Source organism: Sparassis crispa, assembly GCF_003851025.1.
Source record: "Sparassis crispa DNA, contig_000004F, whole genome shotgun sequence".
Lineage (NCBI taxonomy): Eukaryota > Fungi > Basidiomycota > Agaricomycetes > Polyporales > Sparassidaceae > Sparassis > Sparassis crispa.
In genome coordinates this window covers 525,031-552,783 of record NW_020939751.1, presented here as the reverse complement: position 1 = coordinate 552,783, position 27,753 = coordinate 525,031, and the positions used below count along the sequence as shown (strand labels likewise).

At 49.6% G+C, this 27,753-nt stretch overlaps 1 protein-coding gene across 1 annotated transcript; it reads left to right on the top strand.

Annotated features, from left to right (window-relative positions):
- Nucleotides 1-70: 70 nt before the first annotated feature.
- On the top strand, nt 71-27,527 carry SCP_0501850 (hypothetical protein; the record flags this gene model as incomplete). The annotated part of the gene is made up of 20 exons (XM_027758250.1): nt 71-168; nt 222-427; nt 482-693; nt 741-917; nt 968-1,507; nt 1,567-1,675; nt 1,762-1,852; nt 2,204-3,278; nt 3,328-3,672; nt 3,726-3,871; nt 3,924-4,315; nt 4,368-4,559; nt 4,609-4,720; nt 4,768-5,194; nt 17,657-19,004; nt 19,163-22,757; nt 25,985-26,846; nt 26,898-27,175; nt 27,229-27,425; nt 27,493-27,527. The coding sequence occupies 20 exons, from the start codon at nt 71-73 to the stop codon at nt 27,525-27,527; spliced, it is 10,437 nt and encodes a 3,478-aa protein (XP_027614051.1).
- Between the last annotated feature and the right edge of the window lie 226 nt (nt 27,528-27,753).

The window sequence follows — 27,753 nt, the reverse complement described above, 5'->3', positions numbered from 1 at the left end:
GGCGGCATTAAGTCCGGCTCGGCGGCATGATGAACATGTGAGATGTGCAAGGGACGTGCTTGCAAGCAATATGCAGGCAGATGAATGCATACTGTTCTTTGCCATTCTGGCCCCTCCTACATTCTCCCCTGCATCTGCAAGCCAACCGCCTGAGCCCGCCATACACCTGTGCGTTCCTTCAACCGATGCATGCTGTAATCATCCCATTGATTGGCAGACAGTATCAAGATGAGCAATCTGTCACCCATGCCACTGACCGATCAGATAGCAGGAGTCTTGGAGCTCATGTTCCGCCAAAAGCTCCATCTGGCCACTCATGCAGCCCATTCTGCGCCATCTATAGAAGTGCCTCCGTCCATGCCATCTGCCCTCCTATTAGAGTGCAATGGCATTGCAGATGCTCTTGTGAAGGCCATCCGTAATCCTGGTAGTCATTAGTCTTGCCGCAGGTCTGATCACACTGATCACGCCATTGTAATAGTAAGGCTGCAGTGGGACATTGATAGATATTGCGACAGCCTTTCAATTCAGCCCACGGGGCAGAATGAAGTTCTCGAGGCAGAACTGGAACGGAAGTGGCCTCCTCCATTTGGTGAGAGCAAAATACGCATAGACCAGCCCGCCACCCTCGTGGACATGCATGGACACATCTTGGCTTGGATACTTCCAAGAGTGTTGATACCAGACCGCCAGGTGAGTGGCTTGCCCAGCCTTGCACTGTGATCTGACAAATTTGTCAGACGAAGATGCTCCAAGCGACCAGGGCCCTACACCTAGCAATAGCAGCCAGTAAGCCTTCCAGCACCACCGCCAGTTGGCGACACAACCCGTTGTACTTCTTGCCTCCTGAGGAGTGTGCCCAATTCCCAGCGGGCTCCTTGTGTCTCTCGCCAGGTTGGTTCCAACAAGTAAGAGAGGTGGGTCTCCTCGCCATGCCATTTGCCTTGCATCTGAACAGCCTTTGCAGCATATGGAGTCTGGGAGGCTGGAGACCTCCGCCAGCCTGAAGCTTGAGGGCGGAAGAAGTTGGCTGCGTGATATTCATGACTCCTCTGCATTGCTGGGCGCCATCCTGGCCGTCGTTCACCCAACACTATATGCCGCAGGACGCCAGTACTTGGGTTTGATCCAGCAAGACCCAGAATTGCGAGAGATGGTGCTGAACTGGTCGTCACCATTCAATGCACTCCAGGTGATCGCCAACCGGGAAACTCCTTTCCACCGAGATAGCAAGACAAGATACACGTTCTATGACCTGTTGGCGACGTTGGGCAACTACACTTGCACGTGGTTGAAGTTCCCCGCCATGCGTGTCGCCATCGATTATAGTCCTGGAACTGTCATAGCCTTCTGTGGAAAGGCGATTCATCATGGCGTCACTCGAGCAGATGGCGAAAGGCTCATCTATGCATACTTCATGCGAGAGGGTGTCCAGAACAGACTAGGCATTCTGGCACCCCACTGGATGCAAGCTTCATATTACGCCTCACACATTGGCATGTGCACAGTTCATCACCGAGTCTGCATTCCTAACTCAGAACAGGTCCTAACTGGCTCGCTTATTAGAGGGACATCATGCCAAAGACTGATGGAGATGAGAACACTATGCAGGGGATGGAGACTGTCGATGGCAGCTTCATTGGCAGGACAAAGTTGGCGGAGGTGATGGCGAAATGTATGGAGTCACAAATTTCCGAATCCTAGCTGAAGGTTGGCGAGCGCGCGGTACGAGTGCGCATTTCACATCTCGACAGTGTTCAGCTCAAGGTGTAGTTATCACTGATGGCAGCGTATGGTTGGCGGACCTCAAAGTTGGCAGAGATGGTGGCGAAATGTGTTCGGTCGAGAAGTTGTGAGTGCTAGTGGGGCAGATGGCGGCAGCGTTGGCGAGCGCGCGGTGCAAGTGCATGTTTCCCTTTTGAACATTATGCTACTCCGAGTCAAGGCAAAGTTAGCACTGAGAGCGACATACAATTGGCGGACCTCTCGCCAACATGACATCCTTATCTGCATAACGCTGATATGGTGCCTAAAGAGACCATGAGGTGATAAGGCCCAGGCATTGCAGCCATTCTTAACCACCTTGATGAGTAGTCTGGTGGGCAGCAAGACCGTGTGTGATTTGCACGTGTTGTGCGATAGGGACACAATGCTCATCGATTGGCTTGGAATACGACTCCCCACTGACCTGAGCCATGAGCAGATGCAACAAAAGCAGGCTCGTTGTAGACCTGGATGACAAGGTTGAGTTTGTGACCAAGGTAGCTAAGCAGACCACTAGGGGAGTACGCTATGTGGACGTACCTTTGCCCATGCCCACAGGTTCAAACGTGCCATCGCCTTCCAAAAGTCCATCGAAGGCTCCAGCTTCAGGCTCCTTGTTTAACTTGGATGATGGTGACGTCCTGGGCAACATAGGTGTGCCGATTCAGCTGGATCCGGCGGCTCGGAAGACAAAGGTGGGCTTCATGAGGGACTGGATACCCCACCGTGATGACTATCTTCATGCCATTGTCGAGATGGAAGCCCCGCCTGAGCCCAGAAATTGTGCGGAATGCAAGGTTGGCGAGGGACGGTGGCGATGCCTGGACTGTATGGGCAGACCGCTCACCTGTACCGACTGCTGTCGTAATGGCCATCAGCGTGCTCCTTTCCATCGGATAGAGCATTGGCAGGGTCAGTATTTTGAGCCGGCATCACTGTATCGGGTTGGCATCTGCATCCATTTGGGGCATGGCGGAGATCCCTGCCCTCTGGGCGCCTTCACAGCACATAACAACCCTGCACCGGTGGTGGCCCCGGGGTCCAATTTCTGGAATGCCTCCAATGAAGACCTAAATGCACATGATGGCGAGGTCTCAGATGATGGCGAGGTCCCATTCAACTTTGCACCTCTGGCAGGCACCCTTGACGGTGAAGCAAGGCAAACCGACGATGCTCCCGATCCCACTTGGGAGGAAGATGTGCCACCGGTGCTCTCCTGGCCACCTCGCCATGATAGTTACAGGAATCAGATCATAGTCATTGTCGACATCTCTGGCATTCACCATATCGGCGTTGACTGGTGCCAGTGTGAGATGGCGGTGGAGCGTGACATGCAGCTTCTTCAAATGGGACTTTACCCTGGTACCGTCAAGGATCCCCATACCACCTTCACATTCGCCGTCCTCAACGATTTCCTTCTGGAGAACAAGGAGTGCAAGACAGCGGCATTGAACTACTACAGCAAGCTCAAATGGGTCACGAGCAATACCTTCCCTGGCACCGTTCCCATAAGTGTTCACATGCATTCCCATGGCCCAACTGTTCATGCCAGTTCCTCGCTAGGACCGTTATCGTGAGCTGATGCGGGTGTCCCGCCAATGGCGCCAACTCAAATATCGCAAGTGGCACGGCTTCTCACATGATGCCCTCCGTCCTGTGGAGAAGGGTGGCCTCGCCATCTTTTGTCCCGCCTGTCCCCAGCCTGGGCTCAACCTGCCTTTCGATTGGCAAGCGGATCCAGTGCAGTGGAAGTTCAAACGCGGCTTTGTCATGGATGGAAATTTCAGTGCAGAGCACATGAAGATGAAGCACCCCGAGGAGGACGTCGCCCTCAGTGACGGCCAGGCATTCATGGTCGGCCAAGAGGATTACAAGGCTCATCTGGCAGTGGCCATGGAGTCGCATCAGGTGCGTGTCTGGCTGCACGTTCTTCTTCCGCCCTTGACTCCTAAGCCCACCAGCGCTCCACTTGTCATGAGCACCGCGCTGTCAATCAGGCCAATGTGGATTGCGCCAACCTCGACGCCACAGGAATTGGGGCCACTGCTTGCGTCAGACATGGTTTCTTCGTCCCTCATACTGTCGTCGATTTCCAGAAGGGAGAAAGGTTCGCATATGTCTCTTGTCATGATCCATTCTCACCGATGCACCCTCTGCAGACAAATGAATATGGATTACTCTCTCAGCAATGTGCTCCTGACCCTCACCGGTATCACTCTCATCCTTGTCATGTACGACATCATGTGCCAGTATGGCGTCCATGTCCGCAAATTTTTCCGCCACAGCGCCTATCTGAGGATGCCCTTCGAGCTCAACATAGACCAAGGCATCGGCTTGTTTCATGTGCACGGACACCAAGATTGCTGCTTCCAACGGTTCTCGCCCAACTTTATAGTTGGCGCTGGTATGGTCGATGGCGAGGTCATCGAGACCCTGTGGGCGCCGACAAATGAGGTCTCAGGCAGTACCAGGGGCATGACCCGAGCTCACTGCCAAGAAGTCCTTGACGATCACATGAATGACTCCAACTGGAAGAAGACGACTCGCATGGGTGAGCCTGGTTCCTCCTTCCCTATTTGCCACCTGCCTTATGCTGCCTATAGTGCCAACCTTGATGACCAAGTGGAAATGCGTGCTCCTGGGCTTCCCACGAAGCAAGGAGTCCTTTGAAGCTTTATCTGCATTCACAGATGAGGAGGTCCTTGAGGCATGGCAGAAGGAGTACGATGACGCTATGGAGGCTCGCCAAAATGATCTGAAGATCATGGACACCTTCAATGTCCAGCTCAGGAAGGGTGCATATCCTTCCATCATCATGTGGCATGTAGTTGACATGAATGCAAGCCCAGGGTAAAGACCTCACCCAACTCAGACTGGCGGGCGAGGAGTCCGCCAAGGGCTTGGAGAAGGGCACCGCCAGATGGTTGTCCACCGGCCTCAAAATCCAAGAAGCACAGTGAGTTTGCCTCATCTTAACAAAAATACAGCTCTGACGGCCTTCAGGCTTAAGCTTGTGAATGATATCCACAAGGCGGGTCAAAATACGAGTGTGGCAGAGGACCTCACTCTCGAGTGCCATCAGCGCCTCGAAGTCAGCATTCTCACATTCCAACGTCGCTCTGAGAAGTTCATGGGAAGGTTGGAGGACGTTCCCGCCATGGAAGATCGTGATGATGGTGCGCTCTGGGATTCCTTGGATGAGAATCCTTTTCAAATACACCCGGAGGATGCTGAGTATGGTGAGGATGCGATTCCACCCGAGCGAGCTTCCTTGAATTTACCTTCGCAGATCGGATTCGTGGCCGCCATCGCCAATGGGCTCCAGACCCTGGTGGCCCAAGAGTTGGAGTTGCGCAAAGGCCTGATGAATGACATTCTCCACGAGCTTCGCATGGCGCTTGGACTGAAGTCTTACCTCTACCGCAAGAGGGTTCGTCCCGCCAACAGCATTGGAACCATGACCCGTGCACAGGCGGAGGTTCATGCTGCCGATCAGACCATCTTGGCCTGCACCTGCGCCAGGCTCTATTCCGCCAACTGACGCACCATTATGCGCTTGGGCACCACCGATGAAGACTTCGCCCTCTATCGCCCTTTGGATAAGAAGGACCTGCACGTGAAGACTGCCGTCATTGAGGCTAGCACCTCTGGGCTCAGGAACATCAACCTGGCTTGGTTCTGGACCGTGGATGTCGCTGGAGATCGAGGTTCATCAGAATGGATGGACGAGTGTTCGTCATTGTCCGATCGATCTCTAGGCCTCCTGCTAATTTACCCTCCAGTCTATAGAGTCAATTGGCTGCGTGCCAGAGCTCAATATGAGAGATGGAGGGAGGAGCGTGTCTTGGTCCACTCCGAAATGGCCTGGACCATAGCCACCTTCAAGCGGAATATGGAACGATGGGCTCACTGGCTCGAGATGACGGATCCTTCCTGGCGGGGTCATGTTTGCTATGCCGCCAGGCAAGTGAGTATGTGGCGGACCTTTGCCAGCCACACCACTGATGCCTTCAGCCACATCCTCACCCTGGACGTTGAGGACGAAAGGGCGGGCCATGAAAATGTGCTTTGAGTTAGGAGTCAATGGGGTGTACGCATATTCATGTTTGCTATATAGATGTAGTGATTGTCATGTATGTAATTCCTTCTCACCAATATCATGTTTGGCGAAGTGACCTCCATCCTCACCTGAGGGCTTCATCTTGGCATGTGCTCTCCAATCGCATGACATCAGACATCAGATAAGGTCGATCAGATATCAATCTCAGCTCATCCACTTACCGTCATGTCTGCCCAGTCTTCAACATCAGATGCGCGCCCCTGCCTGTTCTCCAGAGGGAGGTTGCAGTTGGAAGTCTACACTTGGAGGATCCAAAAAGCTGTTCTGGCACTGGAGCCTGACCCAGATCACTTCACCAAGGTTCGTTGGGAGGAAGGCTTGCGCCGGGAGATGGTACACCTTTCTTTCTGATATCGCCTGACCCTGCTGAGTCCTGTGCAGTTCGCCATCAGGGGTATCTGTGGCGACCTCGCATTGGCGGGTCATGCTGACCATATTGACCATGGCGGAGTTATCACCAGTGTCCTCAGCGTCTGCACTTTCAATCGCGAAGTTCTGCGCCCCATCAGCATTGACATCAAGGCGATTCCACGCCCCACCACCCTCGTTCCTCATTCCTCATCCTAAGAACCTACTCCAGGATTCACCCGACTACTGGTGGAAATGAGATCGTCAGGTTGGGCCGGCGGGGAGCCCTATGGAGGCCTGGTGGTACAAACTTGGTGATCCCTGGGTGAGTGGTACATTTCAGCATCTTCCAGTCTTGCTGAACCTCGAGAACTTAGGAGAAGGTGTACACCATCTCCGAGTCTACACTGGTGCAGCTTGAACAGCTGCATGTTCGCGTCGCGCACCTCACTAGTTGGTTGCAGGAGAGGATGGATCAGAACCTGGATGTGGTGCTGGAAGAGCTGCAGCAGGCGACGTGGCAGCTGTGTGAGTTAGGAATGTAATCGCCCAATGCCATGCGTCCGTGCTGTAGTGTGTCGAATATAAGGTTGTCATGTCTTTGAACCTGGGCAATGTACCTGGTGTGGTAAGGCAAAACATAGTAGCCACATACTCTCCTCAGGAGGGCACATCCCCAATGGTATCTGATGCATGTCCCGAAAGCCAATGCCACATGGGAGAGTTTGGCGAAGTCATTCTGGACTGCATGTTCAGATGGCGAGTGATATCCCCACAGTTCGCCAACCCTACTCACGGTGGAAAGGACCGCCATTCATCTCCACATACTCTACCCAGAAGGGCACATCCCCAATTGTATCTGATGCATGTCTCGAAATGCCGATGCCAATTGGGAGAGTTTGGCGAAGTCATTCTGAACTCCATGTTCAGATGGCGAAGGATATTCGCCACAGTTCGCCAACCCTTCCCACAGTGGGAGAGAGTGCGATACTGCAAGGAGAGCTGATAGTGAGCTAACCAGAATGGGAGGGAATGATGGGTGGATTACGTGAAAATTATTGGCCGGCGGTAGCTCCATCATCACCCTGTTAGGCGGTGGATCAATCACTGAAAAATATGCCCATGGCGGTGGACTGATCGCTGAGAACTACACCTATGGTGGTGGGCCGATAGGTCTGAGCAAGAGGTGCTGCATGGGCAATGACTCAGTGTCGGAGCCCCCTTCTTCTGTGGTGTCCTTCAGCTCGTACGCTGATTTGCACACGTCCGCATCCTCGTCTACTTTGTGCTCTTCGGTTGACTTCGGGTACAATCCCTTCACTTCATATGGTCTACTTCTCAGCTCGGGCAACCAGGCATGGCATCCGCCCATGCTTCCCCCCAACCAATCTCCAGGTTTCATACATCCGCCCATGCTTCTCCCTGACCAATCTCCACATTTCATACATCCACCTATGCTACTCCCTGATGAATCATCCAGTATGTTCCTTCACTCACCCATGCTCCACCAAGATGACATGGACATGATACGAGCCCAGTTGACAACCTAGGGCAAGGCAAATAACTCAGCTATGCCCGGGCTAGTCAGATATTTCAGGCGACCCATGCCTATGGGCTCAGAAATATACCTATGGCGGTGGGCCGATGGCTGTATAATAGCCCTGTGACAGTGGGCCGATCGCTCAGACGCCTACCTATGGCGGTGGGCCCATCGCTCAGAACACTACCTATGGGGGTGGGCTGATCACTCAGAACACTACCTATGATGGTGGGCCCATCACTCAGAATGGCTCCTATGGCAGTGGGCCGATGGCTGTATAATAGCCCCCTGGCAGTGGGCTGATCGCTCAGAAATATACCTATGGCGGTGGGCCAATGGCTCAGAACACTACCTATGGCAGTGGGCCCATCGCTCAGAACACTACCTATGACGGTGGGCCCATCACTCAGAACACTACCTATGGCGGTGGGCCGATGGCTGTATAATAGCCCCCTGGCAGTGGGCCGATCGCTCAGAAATATACCTATGGCGGTGGGCCAATGGCTGTATAATAGCCCCGTGGTGGTCAGCCGATCGCTCAGAAATACACCTATGGTGGTGGGCCCATTGCTCAGAACTATCACTGTGGCGGTGGGCCCATGCCTGTATAATAGTAGCACCATGGCGGTGGGCCCATGCCTGTATAATAGTAGCACCATGGCAGTGGGCCGATCACTCAGAAATACTCCTATGGCGGTGGGCCCATCGCTCCAGCCTTCCCTTTGTCACCATGAGCCAATCACTGACAGCTCCTTACACAGACTGATGGGCCGACGTCCGCTGGCAGTCCAGTTCATGACAATGTCAGGGTAAATGGGAGTCCAGTTCACAAACATGACTGAATGGGCTGATAGTACAGGTTTATCTTTTATAAACCTGTGACCCTCATAGACCTGTACTATATGCAGGTCTATGTACCTGTATGTATAGTCAGGGTCAGGCCTTTGTACTATAAAGGTAGACCTGTGTCCCTGCCTATACCCCGCAGTCTGGTGTTAGGCAATCTACCTTCAATCTGCACTCAATCCCGGAGAATCCTGCATCTGTGGGTACAAGTCAGGACCAGCATCAAGGTTTCAATCTCGATCAGGCTGATCAGCCAATTAGAGGAGGCATCTCGTACTGTAGATCTGTGCCACCAGCTTACTACCATGGCCAACCTTTGCAAAAGGACAGACCAGGTATGTTTTCATGTTTCTAATAGTGAATATGTTTGTCAAGTAAGCAACATTTCATTTGATATTGTAATGACAGACTCTACCCTGCATTCGCTGACACCTCACATGACCCCTCAAGCAGATACTATGTCGCAATTGACTCTGAGTGTGGATGAGATGAAGGACATGGATAATTAGAAGCAGTTCCAGTTGAGAGAAAGCAGAGATGACAGGGGGAGCATTGTGTATAGAGGTTTGTATGAAGATGTCAATGAAGATGGTCAGTTGAAGGGGGAGTTTCTGGATGATGACTCGGACAGAGGTGAGACATTTCTAGTAAATCACAATCACACCGGTAGCCCACCTCTGTCCAATGATGAATCAAAGGAGAGTGATAAATTGGACAATACCAAGGAGGAACATAAGGAGACAATCCACCAGCCACTAAGCTATGTGCCTGTGTCAAATGTCGAGGAGGATATCAAGGAGAATGTTGAGGAGGAGAGCAAGGCCGAGGCCAAGGATGAGGATGAGGATGAGGCAAGTGTTCCTGCTCTGCCCTCATGTGTTTTCAGAGCCACCCATTTGTCGAAGTCATATGCAGGCCGAAAGGATGTGCATCTGCTGCTAAAATGGATGTCCCTCGATGCCGAAGCAGTCAACTTATACATGATCCTGCAGTATCTATCACTGCTGCTGTTCATGAACATGAGAACAGCTTACTCACCTCCAATCCAACTATACCTCCTTCTGCTCATGCTCCTAAGCATCAACATCATAAGATCTTCCAGATGACATAGAAGTCTGTGATATGGTGTTGTTTCTCTCTTCAACATATGCATCTTGCTAACACCATGCACCTAGTATTGCTTTCTCTGGCAATAAGGCAGAAACTTGGTCAACTGTGACCGTCCAAACTGCAGCAGAGCTGTTTGCTTGCATTGTATTCCAGATCTCTGACAGTGGAATATGACTGAGCAGATGCAGTTTGAATGTCTGGCCTGCACCATAAAGTGTGACAGAGGTGCAATGCAGGTATACCATGTAGGTTTAATATGAATTCTTTACTCGCACAAAAGCTGATATTTGAGGGATATCAGGGCCTGTATAGTGTCCCATCCACTGAAAAATCTTAGGTACCATTGATGAAGGGTCTTTGGATTGTCAGCAAGAGGGAGATAGCACTGATCACAAGGTTGAATACCACCTCTTTGGTTTTGGTTCATCTGCATCTGCACTTGCTGCCTGTGCATGATACCATCGCCAATCTTGTGGAGGAGTACCTTCGAGCCTATTACATTGACTGCAGTGAGTTTCTAAATTGGCTGGATGTTATCTTTGACTCGGAAGGTTCAGAGGCAACAGAAGGTCATCATCTTCATATGCTCAACATAGTGTCAAAAATTTGATCATATGTATTTAGATTAAATTCAGTGGCTCTGAATCATTTGATATAAAGGATATTAGTCTCAGAATGTGATATCAAAGGACGGCCCAACTACTACTACACAAACTCTGAAGGTGGTCTGACCTGGCTCATTATAGCTGATGGCATCACATGTGATGAAACCTGTATATATACACTTGGTGAAGGCCTCAGCTTTAAAACTCCTATGTGTGAAGAGAATTTTGCCCTTTCTGATCAAAACAAATAGAAGATGCTACTTGGCTGAAGCCAAAGTGTGGAGAATCCTATATAGGATACAAATTTCAAGAGTCTCGGCGGAGACCATTATTTTCAAAAACCCTGTATAGTGCATCCTTGGCCAATGCCATATTTCAGAAGACCCTATATAGAATAGAAATTCTACTACCTTCAGCCAAGGCCAACATTTCTGCAAGAACTATATAGTGTATATTCAGCCAAGGCCAAAATTCAGATCTCTCTATATAGGTTAAAATTTGATAACTCCTGGCCGAGGCCACCATTTTCACAAGAACTATATAGGGTATCTGTAGCTGAGGCCAAATTTCAGACAATCCTATATAGAATGCAAATTGCTTGACCCTTGGCCGCAGGCACTATTTCCACAAAAATCTATATAGGATACCCTTGGCCACAGCCAAATGTCAGGAAATGCTATATAGGATCAAAATTTCATGTGCCTTGGCCGAGTGGAACATTTACACAAAGATTCTATATAGGTCCACTTGGCCAAGCCCAACTGTCTGCAAACTCTATATAGGATTGGAATTTTATGACTCTTGGCCAATGGCACTATTTCAGCTACAATCTATATAGAGAAATGGCGGCCGACCCCAAAATGCCCGACAACCTATATAGACTTTAAACTGCACCTCCCTTGGCTAACTCTCAAATATGCGACTCAGCCTATATAGCCTACTTATCTTGGCCAACCCTACATCTCCATCCTATATTATATTCTTGGCCAACACTTGGTTTTATGGAAATTTACACAAAATATTCCACCTCGGTTATATGGACATTTGGGTATATATTGGCTGAATGGGCTCAGTTGACGTGGATCGATTGGCTTCAGGATGGGTGCCTTGCACGCCAAAGCTTTGATCATTTCAAAGCATTTGGTGTGCATTGGGCGCCATACGAATGCTCGATCGTTGTGAACCATGTCCGACAACGGCGAAGTGTATGCCGTTACATCGGGCATGAAGTGTCCTAGGTAGTTCACGAGCCCTAGAAATCGTTGTACTTCTTTGTAAGATCGAGGTATTCACCATTCACGAATATGGCTCATCTTGTCTGAGTCTGCGTGGAGTCCTCGGTCATCGATTAGATGACCTAGGCAATCTATGCTCATGAGTATAGGTCGCATTTCGTCTCACTGAGGTAGAGCTTTGCCTCCCTTAGCTTACGGAATACGATTTCCAGATGACGTTCGTGTTCTTCGATTGTATCGGAGAACACAAATATGTCATCGAGGTATATGTGGACATATCGTCCAATGCAGTTATGGAATATCAATGTCATGAGGCTTTGAAATGTCGCTGGGGCATTACAATTGCCTTGTTGCATGACGTGACTTACAAACATATCGTATGGGGTGGAGAACGCTGTTTTCCAGACATCCTCCGCCACCACACATATTTGTTCATATGCATCAGACAAGTCAATCTTCGACCGGTACTTGGCACAAGATACGTCCATGTGTATCTGGTCCTGGTCCGGGAATGGGGTTACGTCCTTTACAGTGTTGTCGTTGCGTTTACGCGCATCGACAACCATCCGTAATTTTGCACTCTTCTTCATAATACATATCATGGGCGCTGCCTGGGGAGCCTGCTTGGACTCCCACCAGTCAGCGTCCTGGTATCATTGGATCTTGGTTAGGAGCAATGGCTTCATTACATCGGCACATCTTGGTAGTCGCTGTCGATACTGCTCATCATTATTGATGAGCGGTATTCGATGGTTGATTTCATGGAACAGTGGAAGAATTGGAGGTGAGGGACACATGATGTCCCTCGTCTTCTCAATTCAGGCTTTTTGGTGTTCTTGTAGTTTCTCCTCGGATGCTATTGCGTCTGAGGGTTCTACGAACATGGCGCAAATTTCTTCGTCTTTACGATGTTTGTTCAGTGTGAATGCCATTAAGTCATTTAGACCTAATAGGTTTGGCTGACCGAACCAGTCTCATTGTGGTTCATTCATCAAGTTTCTAGTCGGTGCGAACTTCTCCGAGATGTCAGGGAAACAGTCCTTTTTGGGCTGTTTCCTGTTTCTCGTGGTTGGTTTTTCTTTCGCCTTGACATTTCCATCATTCCCCTCCCCTCTTAGGACTGTCCCCAGGTTCACTGGGGCAGCTTTGTGGCCACTGGTCTCATTGCGAGGTCCTATTGCGAGTTGTCTGGGGTTATGGCAGTAACAGTACCGACGTTGTTGTGCACGCGGTAGTGTGAGTGCGACATATCCTTGTGATTCGCAAGGATTGTGGCCTCGTCCACTTCCACGTAGGTCAGTATCTTTTGTCATTGGATCAATATGGTACAGTTCTCGAAGTCGAGGACCGCACCATATTTATGCATGAACACTGTGCCTAGTACGGCGTCGTACCTATCAATATCGATGACATCTAGGTAGTGTTGTGCCTTTACTGGGCCTATGGATATGGTGGGTCATGCACCATAATTGATGCGCATCCTGCTTCCCTTGGTGCCCAGTTGGAGACCTATTTGGTCGTCCAGATCAATTCGGTCCGCCTTCAAGATGTACGCCATCTCCGGAGAAATGGAGTCCGTTGTGCACCCCGAGTCGAATAGTGTATAGGTCTTGATCCCATTGATCAAGACCTCTGCACATAATGTTTGTTGTGTCTGCGGGTTTCACTGAGGCTGCATGGCTGGGTCGGTCAGGCATTGTACACATGAATTGTACAGCCATGTATTCCTCGAGGATCGTGCATCTGTTGCAGGTTCACTAGCATGGAGATGTACAGTTTGCATACACTCTCCAGGCTTGTGTTGATGCATGGTGCTGAATCTCATCGATCCCAGGTGAACATCGTAGTCATCATTCTAGCCATCGTCTCCAGATGGGGGTTCACGCTCATCTGCCGATGAGTACTGTGATCCCTCTGGAGCCCAGTCCGACTCAGGATATGTCTGGTATCCTGTGTCATTCTGGTATGGCCCTTCATTTTTGTCAGTTTCGGGGTTCGTCTCCTGTGGAGCCGGCTCCTGAACTGTAGCCTCTGGTTCCGCCAGTTCTTGGTTTATCTGTTCCTCATCCTCGGAGCAGTCATCGACTACACGTTGTGCGTGTAGTTGCACTGGCCGAGGTTTACTGTAGTTCAGGCACGTTGGGTCTGTCGAGAAGTGGCCTTACCACTGCAAGAATAACAAGTGATGTTTGCATTCGTCGCCTTGTTATTCGCTGGTGGTCTCAATCCCGAGACTGCCAAGTTTGTAGTAGGACGACCACCCCCATGACGTTGTCCATCATGTGGGTTTGTCATTCTATGGCCAGCATTAGCGGCCTGCCATGCATGTCCTGGGTGTGCCCCTCCTCATCCTTGTCCTTGCGGGTGGTAGGTAGGTCGTGTATCTCCTGTCGATGATATCATCAGCACAAGGAATAATATGACCTTGCTTGAAGTCTGGGTCCCGTATGGTCCCCGGTCTTCTGAGGCTGTCGGCAGTCCTTGTATGTACGGTATTGATCCAGCCATCTGTTGCCCTGTTTGGTCGCCAATGCTGATCGATACAGTGCATCAATGGTGTGTTTCTCAGGTGATAGTAGGTGGGCTAGAATTACTTCTACCATTGGTAACGGTAACGCATCCATAAACCTCTTCCGGAAGGCATATTCCATTGGGTCTTGCACCATGCGATCTGCATGGTGTAATAGCCTATCGTATAGCTCACTCACGCCACCGTGTGATAGACTGTACGTCGCCTTGTCGTACTTCTCGGATGCTATTAGCTCTCAGTTCTTGTGTAGGAACCATCAGTGGAGGTGCATCACTGCATCCTCGAAGTACCACTGTTGTACTTTGCAGTTCAGTGACTGCACATTCAGAAAAAACCAGTTGGCAGCATTGTCTTTAAGACTTTGCCCCAATATTTGCAGATAATCTGCATCCATGGCATTGCCAGTAATGCAGAGAGTCTTGAAGTATTCCAGCAACTTCTGTAGCCAGACCTCAAATGCATCAAGATCATCCTTTCCATCATATTGCAGCGGTGGAGGCATCTTGGTGACTCTGAGGTATGCTGGTGGTTCGTCGATGGGATCTCTTGATACCATCTCATCCACCATTGTATGGATCCTCTCAATTGCGGGAGATGTATCCGGAGGTATCACTCCTGGGCCATGTAATCATTGTATGGTCGCGTGGCCTATATGCATACCTGGTGTGGCTGTTGTATTCATTCCCGGGAATCGAGGGGGTCGGTTCACTGCGGTAGTGACTGCCGGGTTTGGCTGGGTCACTCCCGATTGGAATGTTACGTTCCGAGCAATGTTGGGCTGTTGCATAGCCGCTGTTGCGTTCACTGCAGGACCTTGCATCAGTCCTGCAGGTCATGTGTTCATTCCTGCTGTGGGCAGCCCTTGCAGCCCATGGGGGTATCCAGGTCCTGCAGGTCATGTTGGTTGAGGAGGCAGTGGTGGCGGAGTCGATCCATTGGATCACGGTAGTCATTGTCCTCCAGATCGGTGTCCCCTGGGTGGTGTTGCAGGCCTTCGACCATTTCTTCTGAATTAGTTGAAGTCATTCCCGTCATTTCTGGGGTATGGACTGGAGTCATCTGAATCGTCACTTCTGGGATCACCTTCAGGAGCTGCTACCGGAGCCATTCTGGATTGGAGCAATCCCCACATCGCGCGAGGTGTCGATGATACCGGTGGTTGTACTCCGAATGCTCTCAATGCCCTTTTGGACTCTGAGGCCATCCGGTCCAAGTATCTGGTGTATATTAACACCCTTCAATTGTAATCCTCATCCAGCTCTCCCTCCTGCTGCGGTCAGGCCAGCCGACGGTACGCGCTCTCAATAATTATATCAGGAGCACCTGCCATTGGGTCCTCGACCTCTGAGAGGTATAATCCTTGTTCTACTGCTATCTCCTCGATGGAGTTCCTCATTCCCAAGGGGACGGGTTGATCCATTGGGTCAACTTCATCTCCTGAGGAATTTTCGAGTTCATTTATTATTCTTTCAAACTGCTCGTTCTGCACTTGGCGGGTCCATTCGTGTGCCTCACAAATGGCCTGCATCTTGTGTTCCTGCTTTTCTTGCAATGCATCGAGTTTGCGGTTCACCTCTTCTTGAGCTCACTGGAGTGCCTCTCAGGCTCTCTCTCTGTGCATGCATTCTGATGAGCTCACGCTTGCAGTGTTTCCTGGGGCTTTATCCTTAGCGCTGGCAGGGCCGGGGATGGAAATCTCTGCGAGTAATGCAAAGGATGTCGTGGTGTCCTTCCCATTCTCGTCATTTCCATTTTTTTGCTGGCCTGGTGAGATCCAGTGGATCTCACCAGCATTCTGATATTACGGTCAGAGGCGGATTCCCGCCGCTGCTTGTCCGTTCAGCCTCCTCGTATTGAGCATGAGGGTTCGACGTACGACAGTGTAGGGGATCATGGGGCTGATGATGCCAGTTCTTGCCCACAGTCCATTATTTCTTGTGCTGGCATGCTGGTGTCCACATGCACGCCATCGTGGGGTGCACTCTCGGCCACATCTGCCAGGGCCATGTGCTTGGCCTGTCTTGGCTGGGAGTGCATTATCCATGTGTTTTTGGGGCCTCGACTTGCCATTGGGTGGCAAGTTAAGGTTCTTGATTTCTTGATGGGGGTCTTCACTGTCAAATAGAATTTTTCACAGGGCAAAATAGACTGTAAAAAAGTGTAATAGGGGGCGAGACCTTATCACACTGAACCTCAGATACAGTGCACCAAGCTCTATTCTGGAGCGTCGTGCATGTATCAGGGTCGTGGTGTGTAAAGTCTCTGACTTCAACACACCAACGCGCGCTCGATACACACAGAGTACATACAAATAGTACACAACAGTTATGTAATACATGATGAGATTAGATAAGATTAGGGCACAAGTACCGCTTGATACTTGTGCCCCGCAATACAACAGCAGCACGTTATAGTATGCCATGATCAAATCCTAAATGCACAGCTTTTCGGGGGTTGTCCGCAAGCATGGATGACCTGAGTTTCTTGCGAACCTGGATGCCAAGTATAAGACTCACAAAAGCGCCGAGACACAGTGCACAGTTCTTCTGCACAGCGCATCTCGCAGGCCCCAAGATTGTTACAATGCTCCCCACTTGTGGCGCGTCTTTTCTTTTTCTTTTCCTTGTTCCCTTTACGTTACCAGACCACGTGATCCAACACGTGACTCATTGGAGCGCAACCTCCGATTCTTTACCCAGATGTCCAGAACCCCTAGTCTAGGGTTACACCGGATCCAACTCCGGACCTTCTTCTTATCGCGCATGCAAGACGTGCATGTACGCCTCATCTTTACCTCATTCTGATACACGACTCGTTATCCCCATTAGTACTGATTATCTCTCACGACCTTACTCAGCTTTCTCATACATATTACTTCCTCGCTGTTACCTTGCCCAGACATCGTTTCACCTTATCTAGCCAATGAACGATCTCGCATTACTGCGTAGTACTGCGGATACCTTTTGTATAAGTAAACGACCTTGTCGAGCTGGATCCCCATCTCGACCTGGTTACCATTAAACCAGCTTTTCACTTGCCTTTGACTAAGATCGACCGTCAGTAGCAGACAGCTACTACGAGTCATAAGAACGAACTCTGATCGACCTTCAGTGCGAGAACATCGCCAGAAGTGTCACTTGAACGGACTTGTGTCTTAGACTAAGACCTTGTCTCGTAACGACTCGACTAGACGCTCGTGTTTCACTGCCGCGTAACATTAGGTCGAGATCTTATTACTCTCTGTGACTTCCTAGAGTCTAACAACAAACTACCGACCGGACCGAACCTTGAAGACTGAACGATACACCCGATTCGATTGCTAAAGCACCGTTTGAGATTACTCTGTAATCGAGGTAGCTGAAGGGATAGACTGATCACTCATCTTCGGAGAGGGGTCTGTCCGAGAGACCAATAGGCCGAGGAGGCTGAGGTAATCACTCGAGCAATCAGCAAATAGGTGTACCAGTTTGAAGACAGAAGACACTCTACGGGCTTGTTAGCCGACGACGAACGAACCCACTTAGTTAAGGACGGTGTGCAGTCTACGTGTAGACGTAGGCCACACAGGGGAATTTATCCACGCTGGATTTGAACTTTATCAACCCGACTGCTCTTCCCAAGCAATACATCGATCTCCTCCCATCTCAGGCAGAGTGGGACGCACAGAGGAACGTACACGTTTTAAACGGACGACCTTTACTCATCAGACCAGATCAACACATTGATCACCCAAGTGGTGACTACGAAGCAGGCCTACCCCATAACGTTGGAGGGCTCGTACTATCACACATCGCAGACAGCGGCATACCTATCTCTTATCCAGGAGAAAGACCAGACGCCCCTTGGAACCCCCCTGTCCAGGATCCCGTACCCCAACCGATTCTTGCACCAATTATATCCGATTACATACCACCGATGGCTACAGTTACCATGGATGAAGGACGTCACCATGTTAGCCAGAAGGAACTTGGTTTTAGAAAACCCGAGATCTTCAACGGTTCAGACCGTTCGAAGCTTAGGGAATTTATAAACCAATGCAAGAATTACATGGCCGGAAATAGCCATGTCTACCAGGAGGACAATCAGAAGATCACATTCGTGCTATCGCACATGCAAGGAGGAACAGCAGGATCATGGGCACAGAGCTTCATAGAAACGGAACTCACCAATGATGACTTCCTTTCTTATGGGAGTTGGAGAGACTTCATTGCAAGTGTGAACAAAGCATTTGGCGATGAAAATATTGAAGAAACCGCTCGTACCTTGCTGCGTAACATCAAGCAAGGAACTCGTACTGCGGACGACTACATTGCCGAATTCCGATCGCTTGAATCCAAGGCGAAACTAGAAGATGCCGGAAATATCGAGTATTTCAAGTGGGGACTTAACGACCCACTCAGACAAAGGATATATGGGATGGAAAGCATGCCCAAGACACTTGACAAGTGGTACGAATACGCCTCGCGGTTTGATAACCAATGGAGATCTGCTCAGATCTTCAAGCGAGGAGCCACTACGACGACGCGAGGAAAGGGCCGATCTGTCCATCGTCCCTACTACTCGGCTTCTGCAAAGGATCCAAACGCGATGGATGTTGATCGTGTCAATATCTCGCGCTTATCCCCAGACGAGCGACAGAAGAGAATGAAAGAAGGACTATGTTTCCTATGCGGAAAGAAGGGCCATATAGCCAACGACAGACAATTTCACCCCCAGTCTGGAAGTTTCACCCGTGCTAGAACGATACAGCCCGGGTTAGACACAGACACGATCACATGGATCAAGAAGATGCGAGAAGACCTCGCACAGAAGAAGGAGACGTCGAAGGAAGAAACCAGAGAGGAACAGATCGCCTATGTGCGAAACGTCTTCAACGACATGACTGACGAAGAACGAACCCAATTGGGTTTTTGAGACGACGGCCACTAGTAATGCATGGACCGTCGCATCTTACCGTATCTCCCCTCGTTATTTGTAACACTAGCGGAAATTCAATCACTGTGAATATTTCGTTGGGAGAGAAGGAAGACGTTACAACAGAAGCCTTGATCGATTCCGGTGCAGCCGAAACGTTCATGAACATTCGTTTTGCGGAAGAAAATGATTTCATCAGATGGGAATTACCGAAACCGATTACAGTCATGAATGCAGATGGCACACCAAATCAAATGGGTACCATTACTCATTGCACCTGGAAGATGATGAAAATCGGAGGAAGGAAGACGCTTACTCGCTTCCTCTTGACCGGCATTGGCAAAGAAAACATACTTCTCGGTATGCCGTGGCTTAAACGCCTCAATCCGATGATCAACTGGGAAACCGGTGACTTTTGGTTTGGTAAAGATGCCAAATGGCCACCGAAACCCACCGTCGAAGATGCACCAGATAAAGAAGTTTCGATTTTCAAGGAAGATGGACTCCCAGAGCTAATCACCACCGAAACTTCCCCTACCTCATTTGGGCATTCGGAATCTATCAGAGAAATCATGACCGATAACGCTGAGCGTGGCGAGTTACCCGCAGTGCGGAATGATACCGAACTAGATGACCTACCATCAGAATCCCCTATGGATCAGCTCGGTGATGACGATCTAGTTATATCCTATATCGCAGGAGAGCCAGTCATTGGGATATTTGAACCCATCAGAAAGGAGTCACCTTTGACGAATGAAGAGACTGAAACCGCGGTCTTCACCATACGAAGAGGCCCCGCCATTGGAAGAATGACACACAGTACTCGATTCCCATTATTCTGTAACGCACAGAATACGGTCTTTTACAAACCATCCGGTAAATCACAAGAATTGGCACAACAGGCACACAAAGAAGCATCAGCTGTAGACAAACCCAAAACCGTCGAGGAGTTGGTCCCCAACTACCTCCACGATTTGAAGTCCGTCTTTGAAAAGAAAGCAGCTGAACGCTTTCCAGAAACCAGGCCCTGGGACCACGCCATTGACTTGAAACCCGATTTTATTCCACGCGACTGTAAAGTCTATCCGTTATCGCTCAAAGAACAAGGAGCGATGGATGACTTCCTGGAAGAAAATCTGCGAAAAGGATACATCCGACCGTCGAAATCTCCCATGGCTTCACCATTTTTCTTCGTAGGAAAGAAAGACGGAGCACTACGTCCTTGTCAGGACTACCGATACCTGAATGAAGGGACGGTGAAGAACGCCTATCCTCTTCCGCTCATCTCTGACCTTATGGATCAATTCAAAGGCGCATCGATCTTTACGAAAATGGATTTACGCTCCGGATATAACAATGTCAGAATCAAAGATGGTGACCAATGGAAGGGCGCATTTAAGACAAATCGCGGACTTTTCGAACCTATGGTCATGTTCTTTGGACTCTGCAACTCCCCGGCGACTTTCCAAATGATGATGAACGCACTCTTCAAGGACATGATCGATGAGGGATGGATAGTCATTTACATGGATGATATCCTCATCTTCTCAAATGATTTGGAAGAACATCACGTTCGAACCCGACACGTACTCCAACGACTCAAAGACAACGACTTATTCCTTAAACCGGAAAAGTGTTTCTTTGACGTTAAAGAAGTCGAATTCCTAGGCATGATCATTCGAGAAAACTACATTGGCATGGACCCTATCAAACTTAAAGGAATTGCAGAATGGCCTGAACCAAGCACGGTAAAAGGTGTTCGCTCTTTCCTAGGGTTTGGAAACTTCTATCGGAAGTTTATTGCCAACTTCTCGGATATTGCCAAACCATTGACGAATCTTACGCGCACTGCCGCTGGATCTCCACCTTTTGAATGGACGACAGAATGTCAGACAGCTTTCGACACGTTAAAACAACGATTCAGTACCGCCCCAGTACTGTTACTGCCTGACAAGGCAAAACCCTTTATTGTTGAATCCGACGCTTCCAAGTTTGCTACGGGTGCAGTTTTACGCCAAGCCGACATCAATGGAGACCTCCATCCTTGTGCCTACATTTCCCAGACGCTCAATCCAGCTGAACGGAACTACGAAATCTACGACCGCGAACTCCTCGGAATCATTCGAGCCCTCGCTGAATGGCGCCATTATCTTGAAGGCTCTCCCCATCCCGTCGAAGTTCGCAGTGATCACAAGAACCTCACGTACTTCCGTACAGCTCAGAAGTTAAACCGCCGACAAGCACGATGGAGTCTCAAATTATCACAATTTGATCTTCACCTCATCCATGTCCCTGGCACTCAGATGATCCAATCTGATGCACTATCTCGTCGTAACGGACTCGATGACAGTGAAAGTGACAATGAAGATCGCGTTCTTTTACCCAATGCACTGTTTGTGCGATCCATTTCCCCGACATTATTTGACGAAATCAGGAATTACGCAGCAAAAGACCTCATTGTTCACGAAGCCCTCGAAGCAATTGCGCACAAAGGGCCATTCCCCATGAAATCATCGCTTTCTGACTGGGAAGTTCGTGATGGTGTCATCCTCTACAAGGGAAAGATCTACGTTCCACCATCCGAAACTCTTCGTCGTGACCTCGTTCGACTACATCACGACTCCCCTGCCATGGGTCACCCTGGCAAGTTCAATACTCTTGAACTGTTACGTCGTGAATTCTGGTGGCCCGGCATGTATACATTTGTCTACAATTATGTTGAAGGCTGTGCCGCCTGTCAACAAATGAAACCGAACACTCATCCAACGCGTATTCCTTTGGAACCAATTCCTGCCGACCCACACGCATTACCATTTTCCTGTTGCACCACCGATTTCATTACCGACCTTCCCATTTCCAATGGTTTTGATTCAATTATGGTCGTGGTAGACCATGACCTTACGAAGGGGGTGATTCTTACGCCCTGCCTCAAAACGATCACAGCTGAAGGAACAGCCAAGATTTTTCATGACAAAGTATACTCGCGATTTGGATTACCCGACCGAATCATCTCGGATAGAGGACCTCAATATGCATCCAAGGTCTTCCAAGAGTTAAATCGACTACTCCAGATCAGATCATCAATGAGCACAGCTTATCACCCTCAGACGGACGGAGAAACAGAGCGAGTCAACCAGGAGCTGGAAATCTATCTTCGACTCTATTGCGGAAACAACCCTGAAACATGGGCCGACCGCCTGCCAGACCTCGAGTTTTGTCATAACACAAGGGAACACTCAGCACGGAAGATGAGCCCATTCCGCATCATGATGGGATACGAACCACGTGGACTCCCTTCCGTATTTCCGTCCACGAACATTCCATCGGTTGAATCCAGGCTTGACATGTTGCAGAAGATAAGACTAGAAGCACTAGCCATGCACGAGTTAGCCCGACAACAGATGGCGGACCGAGTCAGACAAGGATCGCCGAAGTTTACACTAGGACAGAAGGTCTGGCTAGACTCGAGGAACCTGAAGGTCAATTACGCCTCGCGCAAGATAGCACCAAAGCGTGAGGGGCCATTCGAAATTGTCGAAGTCATCGGACCGGCCAACTATCGTCTCAAACTCCCAAAGACCTGGCGAGTTCATTCCGTATTCCACGCCGCCCTTCTATCTCCTTATCGCGAAAACGACATACATGGTCCGAATTACATGAACCCACCACCTGATGTCATTGATAACGAAGAAGAGTACGAAGTCGAAGCCATCCTGAATCACAAGACATACCGAGGTCATCTGAGGTACTTAGTCAAGTGGAAGGGATATTCTTCAGCAGAAAACTCGTGGGAACCTACCCACAATTTACAGAATGCCAAGCGAATCCTCGATGCATATAAAAGGACCAGGGGAATCCAGTAGAGGAGAAGAAACCCGGAATGACTACCACAACGGTTTTCCTCATCATCTTCCTAATCGTCCTCCACTGCACAACCCTCGCCTTTCTTTGGATCATCCACCGAATCCTTATCAGACGACTTGTCGAACACACACTCTTCACGCGAGACAGCCCGCACGCTAACGGCTGGGGTGATCAGAACGATGCCTGGAACTGATCAGGCAGCTCTTATCTCTGTGGGAATACTCTTTATCGTCCAATGGATTTTCATCTATTTGATTATTACCCGGATCCACGACATTCTATTTCACATCACAGATAACCGCGACCCCCTTAACGACCGAAAGGTATAAAAGGGGGAGAAGACGACATATCATCAATGCCCACTTCCGCCATAGATGACCTTGTTCACAATATACTCGCTGAAGTCGCCTCCACAATTATGAGCATACCCGCATCGCCTACGCTTGTCAATGGAGTACCATCTCGAGCACAGACACCCTTTATCCGCACCTCATCGCCCTCACCTTCTATCGAACTCAGTCACGCATCGGACGAACAAGAATTTGCCACACGTCTGGTCTCGGCTATCCGTGTTCCTGTCGACTTCACAGATATCCTCGTCGCCTTACGAAATCGCCCGCAAGATCGACAAGCAGTGGTTTCCATGCAACGAGCATTAGAAATGGTCGAGTGGATGCAGACGGCCAGACAAGAGCTCATCGCAGCAGAAGAAAGGACGAGTAGAGCCCGGACCAGAGTCGACCAAGTCTGGTCGTTGATGCGCAGTACGGTCACTCGTACAGCACAGGAGATTTGGAGGGAGCATGGGGACGAAGACATCGGACACATCCTCGGATACACCACTAATGGAATACCCGCATCCACTCCTCGCTCGTCGCCAGAACCAATTCCCGTTCGACCTCGCCCTCCTCGTTCGCACGTACCCAGTGGACGATCTCCGTTATCCCAACCATCTTTCTCGACTGCATCCACTTCTTCGCGTCGCAGTCATCCCTACAGGAATGGACGTATCCCCGAACAAGGATCACGAACCAGCCGGCGGACATGCTACAGATGTGGAGGAGATCATTATGTCCGCGACTGCCCCCGACGACGATGAAGATCACAATATTTCTTGTGGGACAAGAAACGTTAGACGGGAGCTGATGTTACAACGCTCCCCACTTGTGGCGCGTCTTTTCTTTTTCTTTTCCTTGTTCCCTTTACGTTACCAGACCATGTGATCCAACACGTGACTCATTGGAGCGCAACCTCCGATTCTTTACCCAGATGTCCAGAACCCCTAGTCTAGGGTTACACCGGATCCAACTCCGGACCTTCTTCTTATCGCGCATGCAAGACGTGCATGTACGCCTCATCTTTACCTCATTCTGATACACGACTCGTTATCCCCATTAGTACTGATTATCTCTCACGACCTTACTCAGCTTTCTCATACATATTACTTCCTCGCTGTTACCTTGCCCAGACATCGTTTCACCTTATCTAGCCAATGAACGATCTCGCATTACTGCGTAGTACTGCGGATACCTTTTGTATAAGTAAACGACCTTGTCGAGCTGGATCCCCATCTCGACCTGGTTACCATTAAACCAGCTTTTCACTTGCCTTTGACTAAGATCGACCGTCAGTAGCAGACAGCTACTACGAGTCATAAGAACGAACTCTGATCGACCTTCAGTGCGAGAACATCGCCAGAAGTGTCACTTGAACGGACTTGTGTCTTAGACTAAGACCTTGTCTCGTAACGACTCGACTAGACGCTCGTGTTTCGCTGCCGCGTAACAAAGATTAGGTCATCTACAGGTTCTCCTTGGGAGAACCCAAGGTTTTCCTCTGCAGAGTTGCAGTGACAATTTGAATTACAAGGTGACATGAGCTTGTACTAAGCCTTGTAGGAGACATAAATACTGGGGCCGTTGATGCATCTCAGATTTCATCTCTGTTTTATGTGCCGTATGCTGGTACTGTTGTACAAAGACAGACGCCATAGGCTCAATCACTGTAGTCTCCCAAAAGCAGGCTGTAGACACTGTACAACTTCTCTTCCTCGGAATATTTGCATCTGACAACCACGGGGAATTATATTAATATTTTCCTCACTTGTTGCTAACACTCAGTGTATGTGCACTCTGACACTTCGCCATCTAAAATGACCGACGAGCTGCTGTCCCACATGGAAAAACCACAACGGGGTGACTAGAGGGTAAATTTCCTCCATATTACCTGTCAAGTTTGTGCTCTGCGGGCGGTAGCATCTCAACATTATCGTCGGATGCAGTTATTGCAGATCTTCAAAGCTTCAGTATGAAATATGAAGACCACTATTGAAGACCACTCGTGCGGCGCAACAAAGTATGGGGTAAGATTGACTCTTTGCGGGTAAGATGTCATATATGCTTCGATCCGCTCTATTTTCCAGGGACCAACAACGGTAGCTGATGAGTCTGTATCATGGCAGCCCGCTACCTTAGATTACAGACATCAGAGTGAATTTAACAATGGAAGATAGATGGCAGTGCCCCGGTTACCTGCCAGTGTATGTACAGGTGGACAATGAAAATTTCTGATTGTAGTTGCAGCTTGTGACCGCCAGACCTGACCTGCTGGCGGCGACACTCTCGACCTTCGCAGTGGCTGTCAGCTATGGTGGACTTTCTTCCAGGCTGCCGCCAATTGCCGGATCTCAGAATTTACAGTCCACGGAGCGTCGCTTTCAGGCACCGCATGAAATGAAAGATTTCTAAGACCCAGAATTTGATTAGGATGCGGCGACTCTGGGATGATTCTGTCGTGATTCTGTCGTGATTTCCCCCTTACTGGAATGTCCCAGTAGTTTGCCGCACGTGCTTATGCACGCTCACATTATCACATACACACCACCATACAATGCGCATGCGTGCCACTGACATGCTCAGCTACGACGCACTGCCAAACACTATCCTTCCGGACTACTGCTTGAACACCACTACATATTGGAGAAGCTCGAGATAAATGCCTTCATCTGTGCAGTAGGTCTTCTTGGTCAGTCCATATGCTAATCATACTCTCGGTGGTACAGATTCCACGGTGGCAAGCTGAAGAAGCCTGCTTTTGCTCACTTTGCAGCTGGAGCATACGTGGTTTCAAGATCCAGTCCAAGCAAACAATTGCTCAACACAAGAAGAGAGATACTCAGCAACAAGCCCAAGCCGCGGAATCACAACCTCTGGTGTCTCGCATAGGACTGCATACAGTTACCACTCAAGCCGATGTCGCGCTTTCGGAGGATCAGACTGGGGCACTTGATTCTACCACTGGCGAGATACAGGAGTCTACACACCTTCTAGATGATTCTGGTGTCACTTTTCCTAGTGCTGGAGACTTAGACAGTCCTGACTCTCCTGAAGGTTCTCACTGCGCAGATCAGTCATCTCCGGCGCAATCTGTGTTTGACGACGATGTCATACCTAACGATATACCTGATGAGCTTGGAGCTGCAGCCAATGATGGCAATCCCTCTCGGGAAGATGCAACGGTCAATGGAGCAGAATCTGATGTGCATGCCGCTGGAGGACAAGATGAAGATGCAAATGCCGCTGGAGGACAGGACGAAGATGCGCAAGAACATGCTCGCCTTCTGGAGGATGATAGTGGACTTGCACCTGCATTCCGTGAACAACCCCCGGTGCGACTTGCATATCTTGATGCAGTTCTAGGCAATGTCTTTGGTTCTTCTACGGTGGCAGCTTCGGAGCAAAGTCTAAATACTTACCTGGATGTCATAAAACTATGTGGCTGCCTGCCGACTTATCCAAAACCTGCACGAAGCCTCGTTACTGCTAAATGGCGACTGGGGCTCGATGTGGAGTCTTACTTCGAGAGGATTGCTATATGCACAGTATGTTACAAGCCCTACACCTCTGACGAGATCGCTACATTGGCTGCCCCCAACTGTACTACTCGCCGCTGCAAAGGAATTGCCTACAGGGTGAAGCGTGACCTCGATGGCAAAGAAAGATGAATGTCGGCAAAAATACAGCCATATGCGTCTCTTATTAAAGCGCTCTGCCGTTTCGCTCTGCGTCCCAATTTCGTGAAGAATCTTATCGACCCCACTACTCTGCGCCATCGTCCTATTCCTACTTATGAGCTCATGAGTGATATCCATGACGCTGAGCACTACGGTACTCTAGAAGTGGGCACGAAGCGCGTGGTAAACCAAAATGGCGAAGTGTCGGATGTTGAGGTTTCTGAAGGTACCAGGAGAAGGTTGTTGGAATGCGATGTGGGGCTAAGCTTCACTATCAATGTTGATTGGTGAGTCTTACATAATGCAGGAGTCTGTTGCGAGAGTACTTGTGCCTCTATAGGTTTGGCATCACCGACAACCGGCCTCATTCTGCCGGTGGAGTGTATCTCACGATTAACAACTTGCACCGCTCAGTGCGCTTTCTCCAACAGAATGTTCACCTCGCTACTGTCATTCCTGGCCTGAAGGAACCAAGCTTAGAGCAACTAAACTATTCACTGGATCCCTTGGTTAAGGAGATGCATCTGCTGAATACCGGTAAGATCATTCCAGGCTCAAGCACCACTTTGAATGTGTGTATAGGTGTCATCATGCTAATGTATAGCCGACAAATTCTGCCCCATATTCAAGGCGGCCTAGAGTTGCATGTCAGTGACATTCAAGCGGCACGCAAAGTTACCGGTTTGGCAGGGCATTCTCATAAATCACACCCTTGCAACATCTGCCTTATATCGCATGATGACATCAATACCGCAGCAGGGTATAGCATCGCCCGTAAGTCTTGATTTGTTTGTAATGTCAGAATTCCTCTCGCATACCTTCTTACACTCCAGATTTTGTTCTGCGAGATGATTGGCAACAACTC